Raw genomic sequence first — 26,769 nt, 5'->3', positions numbered from 1 at the left:
GATGGTGGTCTGGCAGTTTCTGCATACAAGGCGAGTGCGAGACGCGAGATGGGAGAAGTTTTTTTCCGACGATTTACGTGGCTGTATATGCTGATTTTCCTATTTTCGACTTACTACTCCCCCTTTTACGAGCGGCGGTCCCCCGCGATATTCAAATGAATATTGCAGTTATAGAGGGAAGAGTCGTATAAAGTGGAAGGAACTGGTAAGAAGTTGGATGAATTATATCTTATTGAGGCGAGGAACGCTGCAAATAAATCCAGTCGTACGCGTTGCTAATACTTTTTTCTCTATTTTCATTTGTGGTTCAATTCGCTATTCCTCAACACAACTGAAGTTTTTGCTTATAACCTTTGAAGGAGGTTGGTTCGCCAAACGTGAATACTTTTTATAAAGTTAATAAACTTTATTACGAGATTGTCGTAAATTGAATGTTCATCGAGTTATTGTATTCCTAACTCACGAATCAACTATGTAAAGAATAAAAAATACTGAAATTATAAACAGACACTTAGATTTTGATGCGTTATTTCAAATCGCATTAAAATTTCTTAAAATCTTGCATATTCATTCGACTTCATCCTGAACTGGCTCATTGTCAGTATGTTCAGAATACTATTTCTACTAATTCAGCAAAGCACTTCTTTTTAATCATGTTGACACTACTAAATATTCATTTCTAGATTCAAAAATATCTGTTTCACTGACTTTGTAGAAAATAGGATTCTGAATAAAATTACTCATTGTTAAATGAAATCAAATGGACCTTATGGATACTTTAAGATTATAAAACTATTTAAAACGAATTATCGATATTGCAAGTTTTGATAATTCCTGTATGTTCTATTTTCGTATTTTCTACAAAATTTTCGTGGCTCATGGATATAATAATTGATAAATACTCAACGTGTGACTATCTCGTAAAATAAATGAATAAACGGTATCGATTTTAGCCAACCAATCTTCTTAATACGATTTGTTGTCAACAACACATCTGCTGGTTATTGCGACGTGGTTTACGAATATAATAATATCATTCTTGCTTCAGATTTCTTTCAAGCCAGAAAATAGAGAATCGGTACTTTCAAAATGGATGCGTTTACTGTAATCCTTGATTACAAAAATGTGCGCAGAATTTACAAATTCGATTTTTCCTCAAGTATTTGGAAATTCAAAAAAGTGAACCATAGATAATTGTATTAATTTATCGCTCAGAATTTTGAAATTTTCGTGCTAGAATCGTTTTCTGAAAATTCAAAGCAAAGTAACCGATACTCACATCATTTTTCAAAATATCGATCTGCCATATCAAACCCGCTGTACGAAATTTTAGTTGTATTAGTTGACGATTAATTAATTCAATGAGCAGCAGATTCTCAAAAAAAAAAATACCGTGTCGTTTCCAATTGCAATGAAACAAATTGCAAACGAGCCTGTCAGAACTTCAGCGATAAATGAAGCGGACATTTTTTTTCTATAATAATTATTACTCAGAGAACGTCGTGTAAAACAAATTTCTATTATCTTATGCTACTTGGACTAGACAGCGGAGTGATTTTCTCTAAGTGGAAAAACCATCATGTCATGCAAACCAGGTGGGCGAAATCTGCTTGCGGACTCTGACTCACGAGTCTAACCAACGTCTCGTCTATGCAGATTTGAACACCCTCATAGAGGAGATAGAATGGCTGGTCAAGGATCACAGTTGGCATGGTGCACAGTGTGCGGAACGCCTGAGGTCCTGTCCGAACCCGATAACGATGTGCAAAGACGATTCTTACACGTTGAAAATCACCCTCGACATATTCGTTAAGCTGCAGCAAATGCTTCACAACTATATTGGCCTGATGAAGTGAGTAGACTTTCTGAAATTGGTCGACTTTGTTCGCCTTGTACAATATGTGGAGAAGGTTGAAAAATTCGACTTGCAGTATCCAACACTACCTAACACTATGAAAAATATTAGAACATTTTTTTTCCTTGATCAATTTTCATACCTAAGATGTCGAAGAACTTCCGCTAAAATATCAAGGGAAAATTTTGACTCCGAGAATATATTTAGAAATATATTTTTGCCGCTGGAAGAAAGGTGGTCAATCCTTCTCGATTTCCTAAAGTTACTCACTGCCAAAAAAGTGGAAACTTTCATGATCTGGCGTTTAGCAATAAATTTGAATTTTGCTGAGCTTATCTGACATTTGCATGAAACATTTGCATATTAGGAGAAATCTTTCGAAATATTTGACTATTACGCATCGTTAAAACCAATGAATAGTTTGAGATTAATTGATGATTTCCTATCATCTCAAATCTCTTAGCAGTTAGTGTGAATTTTGTTTGATTTTGAGTATTGCCGTGATTTCTCTTACAATTTTTCTATCCGTCAATTGTATTGCCGCTTGGTGGTTCCCTGTATAAATTATTTCCAAGTCCTCATTTTTTATTTCCTCTTGAGCATTTAGTTTTCGTGGTTCTCGACCTCGCGATTACGACGACGTAAAAATACCGCTTAGCGAAGCCCTCGACGTCGCGATGAGAGCCATGATCTCTGCGATGCATTCGTCCTTTCCTAAGCAACCACCTTCGACGCCGGTCTGCCTCAACTGTGCTCGTACATCCGGATGCACCGGACGCCAATTTGTCAACAGAGCCAGCAAATGCGAATACGAAAAGCTCCTAGAGATAGAAGAGGTAGAATATCCGGTCAGAGTTGCAATTTTGAGCTTATTCGTTCAGCCGCGTCTTTGATCAGAGATCTGATTCGTTTTTACAGAAATCTCTTCTACAAAGTACAATTTCTGTAGAGAATATCGTAAAATTTATTCTACATATTTAAATGGCGCGTTTATAGAATTAAAATCCTGCACAGAGTGTCTCTGTGCAACACGTTGTTGGAATTGATGACGTAATATTAAATGTGATTTCTTCTACAGAAATATTCTTCTACGTGCTCATACAGTTCTACAAAACATAGATTCAATTAATAACACGTGGCTGCAAAATGATACCCTATGTAACACATTTCTACAAAATGTCATTTTTATGATAATTTTCGAGCTTTTATCTAAAAATAAATACATGTAATGATAGTTGAGAATGTTTACGGTTGCATCGATTCAGTCAAACCTCTAAACTTAAGTTCTGAACTCCATTACGGTATTATATAAGATAATTTTCTGTAGAAAAGATCTTGCACTGTATTCTTCGCAGGACTTTCACTTCGTAATACTAACTTCTACAGAACCGGTCCATTCTCATTTTATTAGCGAGAAATTAGATTCCTTAATGATGTGTCAAAGGTACAGTCCAGTCTAAATGTTGTAAAGACAGAAATATCGTATAACGAAGGTTCGAAAGTGCAACTGAAGTTAATCAAATTGAATTTAGTGGAAGCAGAATTCCCTTAAGGCAGAAAAAAATTAAGAAACCATAAATTTCAGCTATTAGAGGACAATTGTTGATGACTTTGATGAGACCTCATTACCGAATGATTTCTACAATTAAAAAATCGCATTGTTTGAGCGATTTTAATGAACTAGGGCTCATTTTGTTCGTGATTAATTTATTTCTAAAACGCAGCATCGGATTTTGCATAGCGATCGAATATTTTTTATTACAGCATTAGTTTATTATTCATCGCTTAGTTAAGTACATCTTTAAGTGGGTCAGTGGCGGGGTAAAAATCAGGAGCCTGATCAAACTCCAGCCCAAATATCAGCACGCCTATTCCAGGTCGACAATAAACTGCAAGGGTTGAAGGAAATTACGATGGGAAGCTTCGGGGACTTGGAAATCTGCATCAAAGGGATCCTCCGTGCGATCGTGAGGCTGCCATGCACCGCTGTTGCCAGCAGACTAGAAATATTGTCATCGGTGGTCAGAAACATGAAAAATAAATTGATGTCATGCGGTCAGCCTGGCGCAGGTTTGCGCTGTGATATAATTATTGCATAATTTCAATCGCGAATCGTGTGGTGACGGAATTCCATTTATGCACAATTTACGCTTGAGCATGGTTGTGTATTTCTTTCTGTAAATTTGGCAGCGTCTCTGATGGGTCAGCAAGTCAATCCAATTTCCCAAATCATCAGCGAGTTCATTGTCGAGTATGGACAAATTAAGTCGCAAATATTTCCCTGTCGGAAGGTCTGCAGATTTTGCGACAGTCTTGTTTGCCCCATGGATCGTCAAAGGGTGAGGAAAAGGACTAGAAACTTGAGGGTGTGCGGGACGCGCAGTTAACTCAAAATTTTGACGAAGCAAAAACATGACTACGTAATGGTTTCAAAAGTCTGAGCAAATCTCATCGAGCGTGCTCCAACGTTCTTTGTCCGCATTGTTCCGAAATGGACTACTTTATGTAGATTCTACAGTCTTAGAAACCTGAACTTTTCAAACATGTGCCGCAAAAAATATCGTGTGTGACACTGAAGTGGCACGTGCCAACTCGTTGTAAAATTTACTATTACATGTGTCACAGAGATGTTTTTAGTTATATAGGTATAAAATTACTAATGCAGATAAGCTTTAGTGACGCTTTGTAAGTCTTTGTAATATTGCTGCTTTGTTTCAACACTATGTCCCACACATCCTTAGACGGATCGCAGTTAATTTCGACTGACCATAGCGATGAACAGTTCATTGGACACGCCTTTCTCTTTATGTGCAATTAATCGAGCAGGATGTTTTCTGCTGCGAAAAAGCCAAGCAGTTGAACTTTTTGTGGAAACAGTGGATGAGGCAGAATACAGTGAAGGGTGTTGCCAAATGGGTGAGTCTTTGGTTACCTGCTAAAAACACTAGAACTAGCGCAGTCAAAATGATTGGTTGTACAATTTCATTTTTAAATTTTTTCTTCGTGTTACATTTTTTCCCGCAACGATGTAATGACTTTTACAACGATAATTAACGGACTAATATAATGAATCTAATTTTTGTTTCATTAGACTGGTTTTATAATTTTAGTTTACAATTACTACTCCATGTTATTTTACTTCGGTATTTCTAGCGTTACTAAAATACGTATAGGCAATTTCAAACTCTTGGCTAATTTTCCCCTTTCAAAACACTTGACTTACAGATCAAAAGTATGGTATTCCTTTCAAAAAATTTCACAATCAATCCGTAATCATGCACGAATGACAAGATAAACTTGATTTCATTATTTTGAATCCACGTGATACAAGATTTCGGAAAAATGAGCGATGCTTTTTAAAGTGGAATAAAAAATATCAAACAAATTTACTAAATCAGCGATATTTCGACAGATCGTGAACATTAGTTGACGAATTTGGTGTTCTACATATTCATTAATTTTATCACATAAAGGACGAAGATACCATTGCGTCTATCGTAGACTCCTTTAAGGGCGGCTCAGTAGATGGAAATAGATGCCAACCTGACGGCCCATGTGCTGATTTATGTAGAAGCAGACAACAGGGTCTGAAACCTGCAGATGACCAAGACGGTCAAGGTATATTGAGAAAAATTTTATTAGCGTCGTTACTAGAAAGGTTTATTAATAATTGCAAGAAATTATAGTACGAGAAACCGCGCTCCAAATAAATAATAGTTACACATGCTAGATTTTCCAGTCACAGCTTCAAAACTCATTTTCATTTTGTACCCAGACCTATATTTTTCTGTTTTTATTTCATGATTCCATTCAGTTTTGAACAATCAAAATAGTCGAGTACCGTACGCTTAATTCATATTCTCAATACATGTTAATTGATTTTTGACAATTTCCTGAACCTTGTCCGAATACTTTCTGAAAATTCTCTGAGAACATCTCATGAAGGCGCGTGTGTTCCATGAATAACTCACGTATTTCAAGTGGCATTTACAATGAAATACAATCAACGGAACTATTTTCATTTAAATCCACTTCGGTTTTGCTATTTCGAACGAACATCCGTGTCTTTTTGCATCAATATTCTCTACATCGAACGAATCTGTATATTGTAAAGAAGCCGGGAGACAATGGATCAAATGTCCAACGGCGGTTCAATTTCATTCCACACCCGTAATTAAGAGCCATTCGTAAAAGCTGGCTCGTATGAAATTCGTAACTTTTCCCTCAGTGGCTAGGTTGGAAGGCAGTTATAATTAAGTTACATTCCCCTAGAACACCCACGTGTGGACAGATTTACGGCCCGGTAGTTCGACTATACTGCCGCTCTTTTCTATCCTCTGAACTAAAAGTTATTCGAGTCATTTATTAATCTAAACTTTCAGATCTGGCTGAGCCAATCCTGTACAGCCTAGCGTGATGAAACGTGGAGGTTATTCGTTACGGGGTAGTTTTTACTGATTAAATTGTCGGCAGTTCAAGAGTTACGCACGCATATCGTCTAGTCAACTCTCTGAATCGGTTCAAATTAGAACAATCAAGAGAAGAATAAGTCGTCTGAAATATTTGGGATCTTTGAAATTGCACGAATCCACTAAAATATTCTGAAAACTTTCGAAGTCGTTAAAGATCCTGCGAAATCTTCTGAAACTGTCCAAAAGAATCTAAAATTTTTGGAACCACGTGAAATGTCACCAAATTATTTGTAATCATCTGAAATCTTTTGGAATAATATGAAATCCTGTAAAGTCTTACGAAATCATCAAATGAAATTCTCTGAAATCTCTGAAATTATTAAATTCGCGGGAAATTCCTGAAACGGTAAAAAATGTTTGAAACCCTTTAAAATTCTCTAAAATATTACAAAAAAAATTTTAATTCTTGGAAATCCTTTGAAATTTTGTAAAAGCTTGTGAAATCCAATGAAGGCATGTGAAAGAATTTTAATTCTTGGAAATATTATAAATTATTTGTAATTCTATCGAAATTGTTTGATCTGGAAATTTCTAAACACGAATCAGTTTAAATTGAAACAACAAAAAAAAAAAATCCTATAACCTGTCCTCAGGCAACGCTGAGAAAATTCTACGCGGAAACGTCGAGTGCGGTCAAAATAGAAGTAAAACCTTAGCTGATTCAGTTCGAATCGGAAATAACCGCCGGGAGGTTGACAGCGGTCCTCGGGGTCGCAGATCGCGAGTCGACGAAAGTCGGACGAAGGTGGGCGGAGGACGAGATAGCAAGGATCGTTTTGAACACGGCCGAACCAGAGACAGAAAAGGACGAGAACTCCGTCGGCACAGTCTAACCAGTCGAAATGACGGCGCGAAACTCGGCGCCGGTGAATCATCTGATGTAGATAAGAAAAAGCGGAAAAAGGGAACGAAAAAAGGTGCGGCTGTTTTCAGGAATTCACCTAAAATACGAAGTGTGGTTTTTTTTTTCTTTTTTTTTTCTTCACGCATACAGAGATATGATTTTATCGAGATTGATGCGCGGTGGTGACAATTTTTTCAGAAAATAGTTTATTTTTTAAAAATATTTATTGTTGGATAAATGTGATTATTCAAAATTTTCTCTCAGAACACTTGTGCCGACGTTTGTTTTATCTCTCGAATCTTTCCTAATACAATTCCTTGATTTTTCTATTTTTTTTTTGCTCCCAATTTTGTATAAAAATTTGAGCATTTGTCTCTTAATATGTCTTCACTTCTCCGAAATTGATTTTACCGTGGATGTTTCGGAAAACAAACCTCACTGTAGATGATATGGAATTTTTTCAATATTCTTCAATTTCCTTTAATCCAAAATTTGAATTTGGTAATCTTTCGAGAATATTTTAACTGATTTTGAACTAATTTAAACTAATAGTGACACGTACATATTTCTTCGGTGAAACGAAATATCATAAAGTTTTGATAAGTAATTAATCAATAGAAAAGTCTTTGATCAATTTGACCATGAATTAGGTCCACAGATCGTGGAAATTGGGTTGACTGAAAAGTTTTTTTTTTTTTTTTCATCGCTATGCTTGTAACAGAACTCTGACGGAAAAATCGTGACTACGGATCTGTAGTTACGCAATTATACACACTTTCACTGCAATGTTCAGCGGTCTCTCATTTCCCATTCAATTATACGTAACAGCGTAAAAAAAAAAAAAAAATGTGACTCAGGTGGAGCTGAAGGAGATTTGAGCATCGAGGACGAGAGCCAGGGAATCGAGGGTCGCAAGAAAGGGACGAAGAAAAACGAAAGCGGAGGGTCAGGTACCGCGGCTGATCCCCGGTATAATTCAATACATACAAACTTGAAATTGATACTTATCGATATTAATTCAAGATCGCGAAAGGGCGGAAGGTGACGACCCGGCGGATAAGCGGCGGGCAAAGTCCTACCGAAAAAAGGATGGTAGGAATGATCACGGTAATCCGATGTGCAAGGTGATACCGGCGGATTGCTAGCCGTCCGTATAATAAGTCTTTATACTTATGGTAAATTCCATGCCGAATCGGACAAGAAGTGATCTCGTATTTTTTTAATCGAACGAGACTTTTTTTTTCACAAAGCATGTGTAAAAAGAGAAGACACCGTATATTTATTTGTGTGTGTTTTTACGTATTCAATTTGATTCTTATACTTACAGAATACACAATTTAGTTGAAGGGTGATCACTCCGGACAATTTAATATGTTTTTTGAAGGTCTTCGATACCTGGTTACTTTCGGAAGAAAAATATTTTAAACAAATTTAAAAATGTCTAAGAAATATGAGGTCAATACTTTAAAACCCATACGGTTTAACGTGGGATTGTGTCTATAGAAGTAAATGCATACCTGTGTCTTTCCTCAAGGGAATGCCGTTGACGACAGTGGCGATGGCGAAACCGGAAGCGGGGATAAGCCCGGTGATCCGGAATCCGGTAGGAAGAGACGGGGTGAGAAACCCTTCGAATAACTCCGAAAAAAAAGTTACAAAAGAATTGTCTCATTTTTGTAGAGGGAAAAAACGCCAAGCACCGTCAGGAGCTGGATGATGACGCCGCGAGCTCCTCTCGCAATCGGAAAGGTTCGAATGAAACGGCCGTCCCTACTTTTTGTATGCATAGTTCAACTCGCCTAAGAATATCGGGCATGAATAATGCATATTTTCGTTGATGAAAAGTGGGCTGGAAGACCTTTTTTAGGTTGAAAATTTTTGCTGCAGCTAAACTTTATGGATGAATATATCGAAACCTCTGAATAAAAAGTTTGGAAAAGAGAGAATGATCGTTTCAAAAATATACAGCAATGTGTTTTGAGCCAATGATGGTAAACAATGATGAAACGACATTCGTACTATGTAATGGAAATGAATAGCTAAGCAAATTCGAATAGTACATAGTAAGATTTTAACTATTTCAAAAAGGTTTTATAATCAGCTCATGTTTAGAATGGCCTAAACTCTGATGGCTCGGTCTCACCATGGCATTGGCTCAAATAACATTGCTGGAGATTTTTTCAACGGTATTTTCTTATTTCCTAACTATTCGTGCATCCTTAAGTTGGTATAAATCCCAAATTCGGTATATTCTATGTTTTAGAAATAATAAAAGGAAACATTCGGTAAAACACACTAATAACCGATTTTAAAGTGTTCGAACACTTTTGTTCAACTACGAGACAAAAAAATTATTCAAACTTTACGAGGTAACCTTGAAATTTCCAAATTTACGGTCATGAACTGTCTCATTTTGTTTGATATGTAAAATTAGCCTCACTAGCACCACTATATTTGACACGAACAATTATTGATCTCTTTGATAAATCAGGTGATCAAACCGGCTCGGAAGGCGGTGGATCCAAAGGAGGACGGTCTGGCAAAACGGAGGGTGAGTCTAATGCGCATTATAGTCACTAATAAATGGCGACATTACACGCGCTGGCGATCGGAGTACCATAAGTTTTCTCAAAGAACAAGTCTTTGCTTGGTTCAAAGTTGGATATCGTAAGCGCGGAAAATAGTCGTGAATTATTTACTGAACAGGATTTGGGAAATAGAGGTGCAACATTTAAACAACAACAAACAAAAAATCACGAAAGGGATTTAACAAAATTTTTAAAACTGTTACCGATGTCGGTCCAGTTGAATTTCGTTGATGAAATATCTCGCTGGCACAGAAACAAACGTAAAAATTATGAGCGGATTGCAACTGAAAGCAAGTCCATTCGTAATCAGTTTAAGGGATTACGTTGTAGTCCCGTTTTTTCGCTAACCAAAACCTACTGTTTTACTAATTTTAATGAATAATGTTTCATTTGATTTGCAAGCGAATTATCTGCAAGATTTGCGACATCGGTATTCTGTCTCAGCTGATTAATTAATCATTATACGATAATGTTGTCGGAAAACTATTAAAAATGAGTTATACAATTAATAAAGTAACGTAAAATTTATTCGTACACGAGTCAGTTTATTGATTCATCAAAATTGGCCAAGCAATACAATCTTCACGTTAAAAGAATGGAACAATAATTTAATCCAGATCTTTTTTCTGGACTTTAACGAGCTGCGCTTTTCAATATCTCTGTGATGTTAGGAATAGTTTTTTTAACGAGTGATAATTTGACTAATTTTATGGTTTTATTATTTGAATTCTAATTCCATAGTTTTATTTCCGTTTATTCTTATTCTTATTAGTATTTTTCAATCTGACGTAAGAGTCTGCTCTCGTTATTCGTCGCGAAATCGGTCTCAAGGGAGTCTTGCCAGTCACAATCTGCGGGAACTCGAAAAATAAAATAAGCGAGTACGTCAGAGTGCGAGAAAAAAAATGAAAAATTGAACATTCTCTTCCATATGAAAACTCGCGAGAAGTGCGGCCGCGATGTTGACGAGAAACGTGGGTCTGTGGGAGGAGGGAAAGAAACGAAATCTGGTTGCGGGACTCGCGAGGGTGACTCCTTGGGGATATTACAACGCCTCATTCACTCGCGTATGCCCATTAAGCTAGAATTATTAGTCACTCTGGGGAAAAACTGCGGTGAAAATATTTTTACGCCATCCTCTCCGGATACCGGGATCTGTTATATAAGCACTCGAAACGGTTCATTCACCGCAGGATGAACGGAACAATGGCGATAACGAATCAAATTTTAATAAAATTCTGAAATTTTTTTTCGAAATGCAAAGAAGCCCGCGGAAACTTTGTAGATATTGCGTTTCGGTCAGAGCGAAAGGTTGGCCACTCGTGAAATCTCACGAATTCTTGTGAAATCCTGTGAAATCATTTCAAGCGCAGAAATTTTTCGAAAAATCGGTTGAAATTGTGTCAAGCCTTTCGTAGTAATGTGAAATGTTGAGAAACTACCTTAAATATTTTAAATCGCATAATATCTCTGAAATACTATGCAATCTTTCGAAATACTTTGAAATTTCGTGAAACCAGCTGAAATTCTATGAATTCTTTGAAATCTTTAGAGTCTGAAATCGCTTGAAATCTTTTCAAACCATCCAAAACCCTGTGCTATGAAATCTTTGAAATCACATAAATTTTCCGGCTGAAATTCATTCAAATTCTTTTGAAACCATCGGAGATCATTTAAATCATTTATTACTCCTGTGAAATCCCTTCAAAATCTTTTGAAAGCCATATCCTGCCTCCATGAAATTTTATGTGAAGTCATTCGGATTCTTTGAAATATTGAAATCTGGAGTACATACGTGAAAACTGATGAGTGGTCAAACCTTCTGGTCAAAGTGACAAATTTATGTGACCAAAACATTACTATAATCGTTAATTTGAAAGTATTCAATTTGAAGTATCACCAAATCATGTGTAAAACATATTTCTAAATACTTTGCAAAATTTCATATCCAGAGTATTTCGACATGAACGAATTATGTGTAATATTGTGATTGTTGGTTTCGTAGATATATATATGTGTGTGTGTGTACATATATATGTATATATATATATATATGTACGAAAAGTAATCTCTATTGTATACAAGGACGATGTGTCGAACCTGTACAGTTTACGTTTATGTTACGCTCTCATGTGTCCAGAGCGACAGGTACGAATGAATGATTGAATCTTGTTCGGCGCCTCGGTTCGTCAGTCGTGTCGAATACCTCAGTGAGGGGAGACGTAGTAAAATTTGGTGAATACGATCTCAATTTAATAACCCATTCTTTGTGGTGACGAGTGAAATATGGTAGTTGTGAAAAAGTGTAACATAATGAGCCTGTTTCAGTCCGTCGTCGATTTTCTTTCCTCCGTATAAAATAAACCGCATTATTATCTTTCAAACATCCTCACTAAGCTCTACGAAAAATCAATCTATCGGTCATTCAAAAAGGCTAAAAAATTCCAATTAAGTGAAATTTATATTGATCAACAGACGGTGAAAATATAATCGAGTATCGCCGGTCGAACAAGTTGTTCATCGAGCTTGGATGGACGATACTTCCGAAGGATACGGTAATGCGAAGGGTTGTGGAATTCGAGACTGAGCCAGCAAAGCCTCGCATGAATTGGTGAGTCGCAATAAGAACTTTTATTACATATCACACCGACTCCATAGTAAAAATAGTTCCGAACTTGGTAGACTTAAGTTTTTAAAAATTTGCGAGCCAGTGGCAGGTGATAGTTTTTCATATGCTTCATAATGTATCCCAATAACAACTGCAGCACGGGTTGCTTTACAAAATACGCCATTTGTGTTAAGGAATATCTGATTTTCTGAAAAAAAAATAAAAATAAATCAATAAAACGGAAATTGGTTAGACGACATCAGAACTTCTTCTGCGGCAGAGGAAAAATTGATCCGTACGATCTGCGGTAAATTGTTCCGATAAAGTAAATAACAGCAGTTGTCCGAATCGTGCACAGGTTTAAAAACAACCGAATGTACGGCAAGCAATACTATGCTGACGGAAATACGGTATTTCTCAACTTCCTCGAGGATGGTACGGGTCACGTTTACTATCCCGACGGAAAAATCGCGATTGCGGCACACATTTCTAAGGAGGAAACTCGTGAGTAAGCCAATTATTTTCAATTTGCCTTCTCGTTTCGTCTGTAATATCAAGCCATTCGATTATCGCCCATCTCTGGCATTCGCGTTTGCAGTAAAATTCTTAGAGAAAACGTAGTTTGCACAGGGCGGTAAATTTATCACTTCCTCCCTATCTTCCCTCATTTTTACAGCCGCGAAGTACGAAACAGTCTGTATATTGATAAAGGCACAAGTTATTTGCGATCGGCCGCAAATCTCGTAAAGAACCGATATACCATTTTGGTAAACGGGCTTGTTATATCATCCCGTGAGTCAATATATATCCCGAACGCGTCCTAATAGGCGAACGTGAGGTGAATGTCCAGGCGGTTAAGTAGTCGGAATCTATAAGCCCGAAGACCGATCAGTTCCTAAGTGCCGCAAAAGACACGTATCGATACAGCGATTGATATGCCGCGGAAATCGTGTTGCGCGGTACTCCGGATTTATGGGCACACAGTCCAATTAACTCCGGCTGCAATCCGTCGGTAACTGCAGCAGACAAGGGCCCTTGGAAATACCATAAAGCATGATGATAAAAATGAATCAACTTGTGCAATTATTTTGTTTCGCTTGAGATACGAAGAAACACCCGGCAATTATGTATTTCTACCCCACATAGGTGATAAAAATTTACGGCAGGGTAGAATCGGTATTCAATAAATTTTTATTAATCACGCACGATGTCGAAAATGTGAAAAACCGAACTACCGAGATCAAGCTTATTCCACTGTTTTACTTTTAGAATTTTTCCGTAAATATAATCCGCAAACGCATTTCAATATCGGTGAATATCGAAAGAAGTCGTGGGATTTTTCTAGAATGAATTATCGCTTACAATTACCTGGGTTAAGGGGTACACCTAGTGTAAAACGTTTTGACAGAACCTCCGCCTGTAAAGTAGTAAGTCGACTCCGAGTATAATGGAGTACACGTGGCCCAGCCCCTTCTCCGTAGCCTGCCAAACTTTCCTTCTCAATTATTTCGCCTGTGCGTTGAACCGGTGTACCAAGAATACCCACCTAACTTATACCCGAAGCAAGGGTCGTACATCGTTTGTAGATTCAACGTGAAAATACTCTGAGCATATATAATTAAAGACGAGACCTACAAGGTGTACTCCGAAGGAGGCAGAGACCTTATGGGGGTTGTTCGAGCCCCTTGGCTGATGGGGGTATTCGACTCCATGGGCAACGGCGTCGTCTACGATGAGAACTGCAAAGTACGGTAATTATCAGCAGCGCTCCGATGTTATTCATAAACTCATTTGCTTCGAATTTTCAAGCGTTGAAACGGCCTCTCAAGGCTCTGGATTTACAGCGTACAGTCAGGTGAAAAAATTGTGTGACACTAATACGTGATGCAACGAAGGATCGGAACGTCAATCACTGTTGCTGATCTAGTTGCATAAGTAACTAAAGAAGTTATGGTAAAACGGAACGGAATTTTACCGTGCTGCATTTTGAACGCAAATTTTAAGATCACTTTTACGTTGAAAACTTCGGAGAATCAAATCTGTCCTATTGTCTTTTCACTGAAAAATTTAAATTGTTTGTTCGATTCTGTTTAGCAATAGGCAATTTCATTCGTCACTGAATTCTTCGGCATATATCGTCAAGAGTTAATTTTTGGGTTAGTACAAAGTATTTTAGGCTGCATCGCAAGTATATCACTTGTAAATTATAATGATTTTACATATTGGATTTGTTTAATCATCCGACGCGATCAAGGAAAAAAAACCTGTCTCGTACGACTCGTATAGTGTATTCGTTGATAAAACAAGTAGGCGATTATTCTTTAGAATTGGATAAACTATACCGATTTTTCTGTAAAAAAATAGTAGACCAATATGATTTCTTTAACGTTATTGATGTCAGTGTGTTAGGATCGAAATTTTTTTTAAATACAGTCAACTTGTTAAGGTTTACTTATACTTTTGGGCCTTTCTGTAATCAAGTTTTCGGGTCGGGACATTTTTGAGCTGACTGTACGTTCCACCCTTGAACTGGCACACTAATTACTTATAACCAAAATGTCGAGTTGGCTGAGCATGATACCACACAGAATAATAAGCGATAAAGTACATATTTTTTGGCATCGAAACAGAGTCCAACTGCTAGCTGTTTCCTCGATTAGTATACATTGTATATATAGTAAAATATCGACAGCACCAGAATACAAATATATATACGTATAAAATATACTGTGACTTATTGAAGAAATACTCCAGCTACGATAGGTTTTCAATACTCAATGGCTATAGTATGTGTAACTATCTTGGGCGTGTACAGATAGTTTTATTACCTTTTTTATTCGCCGAGGGATCAATTTTTCTTTTGTTCCACAAATTTTTCACGATGTAGTTGAGAAAAAAAAGTAGACTTGAACGATCAATCTCCCCAAATAATTTTTTTTCTAATTATCTTAAGTAAAGTAAAATACTCGTTCAAAGTTCAAAATGTAATACTTATTGGCAAGTAGTTGATCCGAGGATGAAAGGGTTAGAAAATATGGATAACGGCACTGTTTTACTATTTCGGTGTGAAATTCCGAATCTGAAGATGAATAGAGAATAATTCCATTGCCGAGTACAGGAACACAAGCATACAGCTTACAGATGCTTCTCAATGTGTTCACGTAATTTGTAATGTTATGGAAATTGATATTATTTCGGTTTTGCAGACACAGATGCGTATTGTAAGTGTAACGCTTTAATTGGCTTTAATGGAAATTAGCACGCCTCACTCGAACGCATTATACGTGGATAGATGAACGCATTAAGCGCTTGCATACCTCCATAATTCCGAATTTGCAATATAAATTGCGGAATGTCACGGCGGAAACATTGTTGCAGGCCGTAAACAAGTTTAATTGTTTCCAACTCCGAGCCGAGGAGGTGCTCATTATTAACTGTAATTATGTGCCCTAGTGAATCTCTAATTGTTAGCAACGGGTATTTCAGGTTGAGCTACAACCAGAACGGCGGCGTTTTCCCCGAAAATCCATCCAAAGTTCCCTTCTCCTGGAATTGGAACAACTTTCAGGCTCCCCCAATCGACCAAGTCGTACGCGAGGTTCGTTCGTATTTACTTACCGCGTTGTTTCGACCGAATCCCGGTGGCCGCCAGTTCAGTTCCGAACTTCCAATCCCCGAATGCATGAGCCGATCCACCAACTTTTGGCCAGCATTTTCAAGTCAAAAGTTTGATCTGGCTACAATTCAGCTATACCACGGTGAACACTGAGATATGAAAATTATACAGTTTTATCTCGTTTACGAATTAAACCTTTGTCTTTTAATGTTCGCCAGTCCTGCCATAGGAACCAAAACATATTATCATATGTTTTATGCGTAAAAGAATCTGATCTTTCCGAATACTGTTGAAAAAACAGCCTATTTCTAACATTTTCAGTCTCGTATATGCAGTAAAAAAGTAGTCATGTTGGAGTATATCCTGAAATTTTTAGAGTGAGGTCGTAATTAAATCGGTATAAAAATTCCAGGTGCCCAGAATTTTCTAAATATGTTCTAATGTACACTTGAGGGTTGATCCGAACAACGCTTCGCCGGCAGATAGGCAACCGAAGTTGCATCTTATATGCATTGAATGCCATAGATGTAACGTAAGTTGCCTACCTGCTGGCGACGCGTTGTTCGCGTCGTGCTTGACTGAAGAATATATTTGTTTTACTGTATGTACGTACTTTTCGTAAACGATAAGCTTGAAGGCCTGAAAATTCTAAGATTTTCATATCTCAGTGCACACTCCAAACGTCAAAATTGTAGCCACACTGAGTTTTCGGCCCTGAAAAGTTACTCGGCAGTTGATAGGTAATAGAAAAGATAATACGCAATAGCTTCGTGAAAAATACATGCGTCAATTCTTCCTTATTCTCCATACATCGCGGGGCACCACTAAAATCTGAACATCAAATTGCAGGAACCTCCAACAGTCCGATTGCCCCCGGAATTAGTTTCAGCAAAAGAGTGAGTTCTTAAATCAATAGCTGAAAAATATTCTTGTATACTGTTTTTGGTAGCCTTGCGGAATCGATACGACATCACAAGCCTAAAAGTCGAACTAAACATTTTCAAATGCTTCTGCACAAATTCGTATTTCAAAATTCCTAAAAATGAAGTCTATAAAATCAATCAAATCATTTAGAATTTCGAATAGCTCCCCATACCTATGTGAGTCTACATATTCGGTATTTGACAGGCCAACTAACAGCGGTAGCAAGAGTTCGAAGAGATCAAAATCATCGAAGGTTACGAGCTGCTGGAAGCTGAGTGAAAGCGGAAACATGGCATTAAATCAAAAGTCGAAAACGTGAGTCTTTCGAATTGTAACTGGCCTTGAAAAGTTCACCATAATTTATTGTCCGCGCCTGTTTTCTTTCTTTCTTTATTTTTTTTTTTTACTGTTTCTTGCAACTCCGTTTTTCAGCACTATCCTTACTAGAATAGCAACGTTATACTTTATTCAACACTTTCGAAAATGGATAATTGCACTACCAACTTAAAGACGTACCAATTGCAAATTATCGTCTTCTGTTAAGGATCGAACCGAGCAATGTGATAGAGCGCAAAGTGATCGCGCCGCTGAAGCCAATATGTCTGAAAATGAACAAATATCTGAGTCTCCGAATACTCGACCGGAAGAATATAAACCTTCAATTCTTTGCCGGGCCGAAGAGTATACGGTAATAAGAAAATATTTAGGCCACGTTTGATCGAGACCGAGTCGTGACTGATCTGGTATTATAACTGCCTCGCTACACTTTCGGCGCCTTTCTTTTCCAGAATCGAATTGGGAACAGAGGTAAATCCGAACGTTCAGATCAACTCGGAGCTAGTAGACCGCAACGACTGGACCGCGAAAATGACGAAGTAAATTACGATCTTCCGTATTGCACAAAAAAAGTGAAAATTTACGTACCGTCATTCCAACAAATGTGGGCAAATGGGTTTGAAGTCCAACAACTCAGGGGAAAAAAGTGCTAAGGAATTGACCGCGGAACCGTATGAATGATTAGATACTTCTGCGTTCAATTAGCCACTGTGCATTGCTCTACGAAATTAGGAATCAAAATTATTAGCAATTATGCCTTAAAAAGCGTATAAACGAAGGTCGGCCATCTAACTATATATAACTGCTCGCAGTAACGATGATTTTTAACGAACTCCAATTTCTTAAATTCTTAGCAAAGTTCTTAACGAAACTGAGTTGAATTGAACATGAGTTATGGGAAAAAATTACGTTGCATTTCACAACGCATAACAGCCAATAAATCTGATTCCGAATGTTGTAGAAGACTGAAAGAAAGCTGTTATCAAATGCAGTAGACTACTGTTTCAAACTCTGCCTCAGTCAATGATCTAGAATTTTTTCCGCCTAGTTATTGGGCTGAAACTAGTAGTTACATCAGAGAATATAATCAAATTTTTGTAGATAATGTAGGATAGCGTAAAGTTGGTTAACTTGCATGAATTATGATTTTCTAAGGAGTAAGTACGACGTGGATTCGAATCTGGCAAAGGTTGATCCGTCCAAAGTAGAAGACAGTCTCGTCGAAATAGCCAAAGAAATTGAACGCGTGAAAACTGAAGCGAATTCAAGGCGACTTATGATCGCCAAATACAGACCTCACTTGATTGACAAGTCTTCGTGATACAACGTTGATGTGAAATCACACGAGACCTGGAATTTTGTGCTTCGTACGAAACTCCAACAACTTTCTCGATTCATTGTCTACTATTATCACTAGAAAACATAATCATCAATGTGCACACCTACAATAAAATTGCGGGAGTTTGCATCGAATAAAATCGTGATTTTTTAAAAACTATTGGTTCGATTCATTGGCTATGAGAGATCGAATGCAGTAATTCTCGTCAATATGTAGCGAAACAAAAACAACAAAATCGAATTTGAAACATAGTCGCAGTTTTTCGGCACTTTTTTGCATGAAATGAGATTAATTTATTAATGGTATCCTACCAATGAAAATATGCCTTTGAAAATTAACCCGTCATTTTGGCGTTGCCCTTTACGCTTGCTAACCCAAATTGCAGCACTGTGTCTCGGTAGAACAAATGAACAGGAGCAAAACTTCGAGGGTAAAGGTGAGGTTACGGATGTAAGAAAAAATCAACAAGACGAAAGAGTTATATAAATAAAATTACCGTATAATTAATTAATGATTATCAAACATAATATTAATTATGTATATAAGACAATTTTTGTGTGCTCAAGACACGTACGTAATACATATTCCCGTGTGGAACGGAAATGTTTTTTTTTTTGCGCCATTTTTTCATTTGCTTCATTCTTTTCCATATACTTATATCGTATTTGTGTATATACTGTGACGTGGATTTTTCTGCACCTCGGTTACTCGGAGCAAATAACCGGGAACTTACCGCGTGCACAATAATTTGGCGTCCACGATGTACCCTGGATCTAAAACAATATCGCGAAATTTGTTGGGCGCCTGGCGTGGTCAACACGCCTCGAAATCGGTCATACGATATACCGCGGCCATATGCTCGGTAGCTCAGTACCGCGGAGAGGGGAGGGGTGATTTTCGGGTAGAGAGAATTGCAACACCAGTAAGCCAACACGTGCTGTGGCCAAATTACTATAAAATTACGATGATATATTTTTCATCAGAGATAATACAAAAACAAAAAGAAATAAAAATTAATAAAAGAAGTCAAAAGAATGATAATACGACCACGCAAGTCGTCTTTCGCGATTCCAAACACAATGTTACTATTATCTAAACTAAATAAGAAAGGTAGAAATACTCCAAATAAAAATAAAAATAGAAAAATAATAACAACAAAAAAAAAAAGGTGAATAAATCTAAGAGACCTCTACGGCCTACGTGCGCTAGTCACCGTCTTAACACTATCCTACTTCCTACAAACCAAAAACAAAATCGGGCTCGACGCGCTGCCCGCGAACGTCCTCTATACAATGGCGCTGATCGCCAACTTAATACTAACTGATAATACAAACAAAAAAAAAGAAGAAAGAAACAAAAAGAATATCAAATAACTAAAAAGAATATTAAATAACTAAAGTGATGCGAGGCTCGTCGCGACACCCGCGATCCTCCTCTAAAAACGCATACGCTTATCAGCACGCACCCGAGCTTCACTTCCTCGGCGACGGCGGGTCGCAGTCGCGAATTCGAATGCTCCCCGTGATTGCTCGCGACCTGTACGATAATCGAAGCTGTGCCGGATGACGTGAATTGACCCCGTGTAACGGACTTCGGTCACACTCAAGCTCGAGACAATAACGTCTCGAGTCAACCCGTGGCTCGACTTGATTTTCTGGATCCCCCGAAATTAACGTTACTCTCTTACGCGCAACTCAGGCTACGGTCACCAAGCAAAAGAATCGGCAAACGAATTTCGAGTACTTTTCGACACGCAAACTAACAAAAGAAAACGGCTACCCTTTTTCGGATCAGCCTTGATTCAATTACCCTCGAAATTCGATCGCGAGAATGTTAACAACGCTTACCGCTCCACATCCACGCGACGAAGGGTCCAACTCCCTCGTGACGATGGCTGTCCATCATTCCTCGCGATCACCACTTCTATACTATAACGCAAACCCAAAGAAAAGCCTGACCTAACGCAACTTCGCCACGTGACTACTGTCTTAGTTGGTCGCCAGAACTCGAGTGATCTAGGATGGTCGCAACGCCGATCTCGTCGCGCGAATTTTCCGTGACGTCATCACCCTAAGAATGCGCAACAATCGATCGGTCATCGATTTTGGGGATTGCGCAACTTGCCGCGCACCTGTCGTCTCTACGCGGCGCAGAACTTAAGGCTAGATCGCGATGTCGTCTCCCGCGCAGCTCTACGTGGTCCTGGGGTTGGGCGGGGTGGTGCTCCCTCGTCGCTAGCTGGTACCTCGCGGTTGCCTTGGTTGGGCGTAAGCGGGGTAAGCGGGGAGGCTGCGGCGCGCCGGCCGCCAGCGGGAATCGCGTCCGCCTTGGATTCCCTCGCTGCAGGGATCTGCGTTGCCTCCCCCTCCGCAGCCTCGGTGTCCTTCCCGCAAGATCGTCGTGATTTCGCCTTGCCTCGAAAGATGTTCGGTATTGGAGTTGGTCACTGGAGGGTAGCCGGTGCACTCGAAAAAAAAATTAAAAACAAAAGCCTGAAATATCTGGGTCGCAATGCTCTATTTCGTCCCTGTCGAAGCTCGGGTGCGTGACTCCAGTTCTGGCGCTCTCTGAAATTATTCCGCGACTCGATTTTCTAGACCCTTATCCCTGGATCTCGCCCAGGGTTCAGGGAGTCTCTTGTAACGGGCAGGCCTAACCGAACTGCCACGTTACAACTCCCCCCCCCCTAGACGGATCGTGGGGTGCCAGAGCGCCAGCGCTGCATCCCGCGAGCCGAACTTCGCGAGGTGACCGCAAGCTCGAAGTACTCACACGCTACTGCGCGGTACTCACCGAGAATCCCCTCCCAAGAGGACGATAAAACAACAAAAAAAAACAAAAAAAAGATTTTCTCCCGTGTCCTCTGGGATCCTTCGCGAGCTCCACTGATCCCCCTCCTCACGCCATGGTTGTCTCGGGGAGCTTTCTACTTCGACACTGGATCTGAAACTTTTCTCAAAACCCGCCACCTGGGATCTACGAAAGAAAGCGGACGCCATTCATGTTCGGGGTTAAGAATTTATTATAATAATAAAAAAAAAGAACGACTTCAAACAAACAAAAAAAAAAAAAAAAAAAAAAAAAAGGAAAGAGGGAAAGAGAAAAAAAAAAAAAAAAAAAAAATTTTTTTGTGTTTGGCTTAGCCACGTCGCCCCGGCCGGCCTCTATCCCGGCCCCGGCCGGTTGCTGATGCCAAAATCCGTCGACGGAGCCTCTCGACTTCCTCGACCTCCTCACTCGTTTCTTCTTCTCCCCTCGCAACGGGGGTAAGGGGGATGGCTTCCCTCGCTATGGGGGACGTTGGGGCTGCCCTTGTGGAGTACCCCGGGGGGGGGGAAATCTCCCTCGCCATGAGGGAGGGAAGGCTGGCTGCTGGCCCGGTCCCCTCGCGAACGCCCCCCCTACTTGGGCGACTTGGCTGGTTGTGGCAGGCGGGGCACCTTGTCTTCGGGTACCCGGGCCATCCGCACCGTCGGCAGAATAGCCCGAGTACCCAAGGACAGTCGTGGTAGGCATGATAACCCCGCCAGCAATTCCAGCAGCCGCCCGCTGGCAGCCACTGTCGCCACTCGGGGCCTGCTGGGGCGGCTCTCCCCCAGCTGATGGTCGCCGGGGGGAGAGGGACCTTCGCCAAGACTAGAAGGTCCCGTACGGCCCGGATGTCGTCCTCCATCCTCGCGATACTTGCGTCCACTAAGGGGAAGAGTCAGTCAGGATCATAGTTATCGTCTGTGACCCCTTTCCCCTCCTCGAGAAGCCTAATTCCCCCTCACGGTTCTTCCCCGTTTCTATGCGCAATTGCCTCAGACTCCACGTACCGCTTCAAATCCTTGATGTGGTGTCGACCGCGCCCCCCTCCTTCGCTATCCTCTAATTCATAGACGACGGGCGAGATTACCTGCGCAACGCGAAATGGACCGGCAAACTTGGGGGCTAGCTTCGCAGCGACCTGTTGGGTGGCCGAGGACAGAACTCGGTTTCGCTTCCATACCCATTCCCCTACTTCGAAACGGATATCCCGATGCCCTTGGTTATAATAGCGTGCCTGTCGCTCGTGGGCCTCCTCGAGATGTTTCGTCACTAGGTCACGCAGCTCACCTAATTTCGCCATTCGGTCCCCCCATACTTCGGGACGGGGAACGGGGATTTCCGCGGGACCTTCCGCGAGTCGTCGCAACTGCATCCGTGGTTTGGGATCGCGACCCAAGTTTAAAAACGCGGGACTGACTCTCAGTGAGCTATGCACAGCGGTATTATACGCAAATCGAAATTCGTGAAGATGCACGTCCCAGTCCCGGTGATCTGCCTCGATGTAGGCCACGATCATGGTTTTTAATACGCGATTCACCCTCTCCACGGGGTTAGCTTGCGCGTGGTACGGCGGTACTTTCGCGTGGGTAATATGGTACGCAGCGCACAGTTCGTCGACGGCCTTATTCGCGAATTCCGTGCCGTTATCCGTCAGGAGCACCTCCGGGGTACCCCATCGGGACAGCACGAGATCTTCCAGCGCGGCAAGGATGTTTTTCGCGTTGGATTTTCGCAATGGCGCTACCTCCACCCACCGGGTAAACAGATCTTCAAAAACTAACAAATACTCGAACCCGGCGCGACTTCGGGGAAAGGGACCCATGACGTCCGCCGCAACCACAGTCCAGGGCGTGTCGACGACCCGTCGACCCATAAGGCCCGCTGGTGGCACCTGTTGTACTTTGCACTCTTGGCAACGCTCGCACGCCCGAACCATCAAAACTATATCGCGATACATTCCGGGCCAGTAGTAGTCGGCCCTCGCTCGCGCGTAGGTCTTCTCGATGCCAAGATGCCCTGCCTGGGGGTCCTCGTGGACTTCCGCAAAAATCCGCGATCGCTGCTCCCTCGGGAGCACCAATTTCCACGGCGCCAAGTCCGCTAGTATTGGCTCGACTAAGGGGTCCGCCCGGAGATGGTAGAGACGTCCCTCGACCACCGACCAAGTTCGGAACTTGTGAGGGTAGTCCAGGACGTCCTTGACGCGATGTTGGTACCAGGGATCGACTACGACTTCCCAGACGGCCTTACGCTCCGTCCCTGGTTTGCCGTCACCAGCCACGTCGAGGGCGGCTAGCTGCTCCGTCCCCTCGTTTTCGCCCTCGTACATTCGCGATAGTGCATCGGGCACATGGTGCATCGCCCCCTTTCGATGTTTGATCTCGCAATCGTACTCGAGTAAGTCGAGCGCCCACCTAGCCAACCGACCCGTCGGATTTCGCAATTCCCGCAACCACTTTAGACTCGCGTGGTCGGTTATTACCGTGAAGTGATATCCTTCTAGGTATGCTCTAAACTTTTTAACGGCCCAAATCACCGCGAGACATTCCTGTTCGGTTGTGGAATACTTCCGTTCCGCATCCGACATTGTCCGACTCGCGTACGCGATCACACGCTCAATACCGCCAATAGTCTGTGTCAAGACTGCGCCAATGCCAAAGCTACTCGCATCGGTCTGTACTACGAACTCGTGCTCAAAATCGGGACACGTTAAAACCGGAGCCGACGTTAACGCGGCTTTTATGCGTTTGAACGCCGCTTCCTGTTCGCTACCCCAGTCCCATCTCTTATCCTTACGCAATAGCCGGGTAAGGGGTTCCGCCACGCTCGCGAACTCGGGGATGAATTTTCGATACCACGACGCCATACCCAAAAATCGCCTCAATTGCCGCAGGTTTTTCGGCGCGGGATATTCGAGAATCGGTTCCACCTTGTCGGCATCGACCTGTAGGCCGTCCTGGTTCACCTTGAACCCTAGATACCGAACTTCGCGACGACAAAACTCACACTTTTCCGGGTTGATGGTAAGCCCGGCCAACACTATCCGTTCGATAACGCGGGATAGCCATTTTAAGTGCGAACGAAAATCGGTGGTCACTACAATAATGTCGTCGAGATACGCGAAGGCATGCGGCTCCATCTCGGGAGTAATTAATTTGTCTATTAACCGTTGAAAGGTGGCCGGGGCTCCGGTAAGCCCGTATGGCATCCGCACAAACTGAAATAATCCGCGACCGGGGACCGTAAACGCCGTTATTTCGCGACTCTCGGGTGTCAAGGGAATCTGGTGGTAAGCTTGACTCAAGTCTATAGTCGAGATGTACTTGGCCGACCGCAATTTATCCAAGATACCGTTCATAAACGGGATCGGATACGCATCTTTTTTCGAAACGCTATTGACTTTTCTAAAATCCAAACAAAACCGGTATTTCCCGTTTGGCTTCTTGACCATCACGATTGGCGTCGACCACGAACTTTGGGAGGGTTCGATCACTCCATCCGCGAGCATACGGTCTACCTCCTCGTTAATAGCTTCCTGCACTTTCGGGGATACGAGGTAATACCGCTGTTTAATCGGGGCGCTTCCCTGCACGTCTATTTTGTGCTCCGCGAGATGAGTGAGACCCAAGTCTCCCGAGACTTTCGGTAATTCCTTCGCTAAGAATTCCCGTAGTTCGCGATTCTCGGTATCCCCTAGCTCTACGATACCGCTGCAACTTGACACCTCGGTAACGGGGATCGGGTGACCCTCCTCAAATTTTCCCTCGTATTCCGGAATAGTCGCGATTCTCCATGATTCGCGCGCGCCGTCAATCGAAAAGCCAAATTTGCGCACGAAATCCATTCCCAGAACGCAATCTCCAACTAAGGTGGGGATAATCCGCAACGAAAACTTATGCGCGACACCCAGCAACGTTATCGGCAGCTCTACTTCTCCGGTTATTGATTCTACCGATCCATTCGCCAATACGACACTCGAACAGCTGGGTGATTTTACCGGTCGACCGTACTCTAACGCAATTTGGTGTCCGATCGTACCGAGAAATGTTCGCGATGAGCCGGTGTCTAACAACGCCCTGACCCATGTGCCCCCGATGCACACCCGCAAAAACCAGCGTTGACCGAACTCCATGGTTTGCATCGGAAAACACGTCGCGATTTCCCCCTCGACGCCACGCAATGCCGTGGTGTCTTCCACTCGGGGCGCCGCGCCGACACTTAGCGAGGCTGCCCTCCCTGGTTTCCCGAACACCGCGGACAATTCGTCGAATAGACGCCGTCGTACCCGCAATGGTAGCAAAAGGTTCGCAAGGGGTCCGGGCAACGGCTAAATCGGTGACCGGGACGATGACAATTCATGCATAACTTTTCGTCCCACACCTTGTCGCCACGAAATTGGTCGGCCCGGGACACGCCAGGGGCCGGCTGGTTAACCGAGGGGGCCGCTCCCCTCCTTGGTCCTCGCGCGGGTCGCGTTGGTGAGGTCCGCCTCGTTGGAGTCGGGCTTCCGCGACTTGGCGGTGCGCCGCTAGCTTTACCCCTCTGGGTCGCCACCGCCATTGCCTTCAATAATTTCTCCTCGAGCCCTTTCACCTGGGCCGCGAGCAGCTTCTCGATCGTCTGCGCTACGGTTGGCTCAATCCCTACTTCTGTAATTGCGGCTAATCCATGTTCGCCTCGAGTCGCCGCGGTTTTGGTCCGACACGCTAATTCGCTAATAAAGGACTCTTTCGGCGTGGGCGGGGGGCGGTATTCGCGAGATAATGCGAGGTTTCTTTCCCGCTCCGTGGCGAGATAGATCAATTCGCTCCACGTACGAATTTCCCTTCGACGGAGGACTTCGCGAATTTCGGGACGCATGTTCTTAAAAGCCAGGTCTAATTGCTGTTCCATAGTGTACGGACGCGGCATCCGTCTCAACAACCCTCGAACACAGGAAAGATATTCTGTAACTGACTCTACTGGTCCCTGAGTTCGTGACCTAGCCTGGTCCTCCACGCGACTTCCGACTGTCCCGTCCCCGAACCACAAACGCAAGGCCGCGCGAAACTCATCGTACGTGACCCAGCTGTCCCGTTCGCAACGCAACCATTCCAAGGCTACGCCCGAGAAGATCATCGTGAGCGAACTCAACACTTCGTTCTCGCTCAATTCCGACAAACTACGCCACTCTTCCAATCGCGTCAAGAAATCCTCGACACTCGGCTCGCCAATCCCAGAGAACTTGAGGTTCCACCCTCGCAGGGCCCTCGGGATGTCACGTATTGTTTCCCGGGTACGCGATTCGATATTTGAATCCCGGGTACAGGTCGGCCGGGCAGCGGTCGCCATATCGCGAGGAATTGTGGCGGGATCGACCGGTAACGACCGGAATTC

The 26,769-nt window shown here is 41.9% G+C and overlaps 1 protein-coding gene across 1 annotated transcript; it reads left to right on the top strand.

Moving 5' to 3' along the window:
• The first annotated feature begins 8,846 nt into the window (after positions 1-8,846).
• LOC124217307 (uncharacterized) lies at positions 8,847-18,057 on the top strand. Its single transcript, XM_069135439.1, has 8 exons — positions 8,847-8,920; positions 9,663-9,722; positions 12,235-12,370; positions 12,726-12,871; positions 16,833-16,879; positions 17,112-17,222; positions 17,452-17,595; positions 17,696-18,057. Exons 3-6 carry the CDS (start codon positions 12,318-12,320, stop codon positions 17,118-17,120), a joined length of 255 nt encoding a protein of 84 aa, XP_068991540.1. The 5' UTR covers positions 8,847-8,920; positions 9,663-9,722; positions 12,235-12,317; the 3' UTR covers positions 17,121-17,222; positions 17,452-17,595; positions 17,696-18,057.
• The last annotated feature ends 8,712 nt before the right edge of the window (positions 18,058-26,769 follow it).

Source organism: Neodiprion pinetum, chromosome 4 (genome assembly GCF_021155775.2).
Source record: "Neodiprion pinetum isolate iyNeoPine1 chromosome 4, iyNeoPine1.2, whole genome shotgun sequence".
Lineage (NCBI taxonomy): Eukaryota > Metazoa > Arthropoda > Insecta > Hymenoptera > Diprionidae > Neodiprion > Neodiprion pinetum.
The sequence above is the reverse complement of the archived record's forward strand: the minus strand, read 5'-3'. Positions and strand labels throughout refer to the sequence as shown.

Excerpts from the sequence above, each read along its gene's own strand:
- LOC124217307 (XM_069135439.1), top strand. The coding sequence starts at position 12,318 with ATGCGAAGGGTTGTGGAATTCGAGACTGAGCCAGCAAAGCCTCGCATG. Across the intron at positions 12,371-12,725 it reads GCAAAGCCTCGCATGAATTG|GTTTAAAAACAACCGAATGT; the intron begins GTGAGTCGCAAT and ends AATCGTGCACAG. Across the intron at positions 12,872-16,832 it reads CATTTCTAAGGAGGAAACTC|GAACCTCCAACAGTCCGATT; the intron begins GTGAGTAAGCCA and ends ATCAAATTGCAG.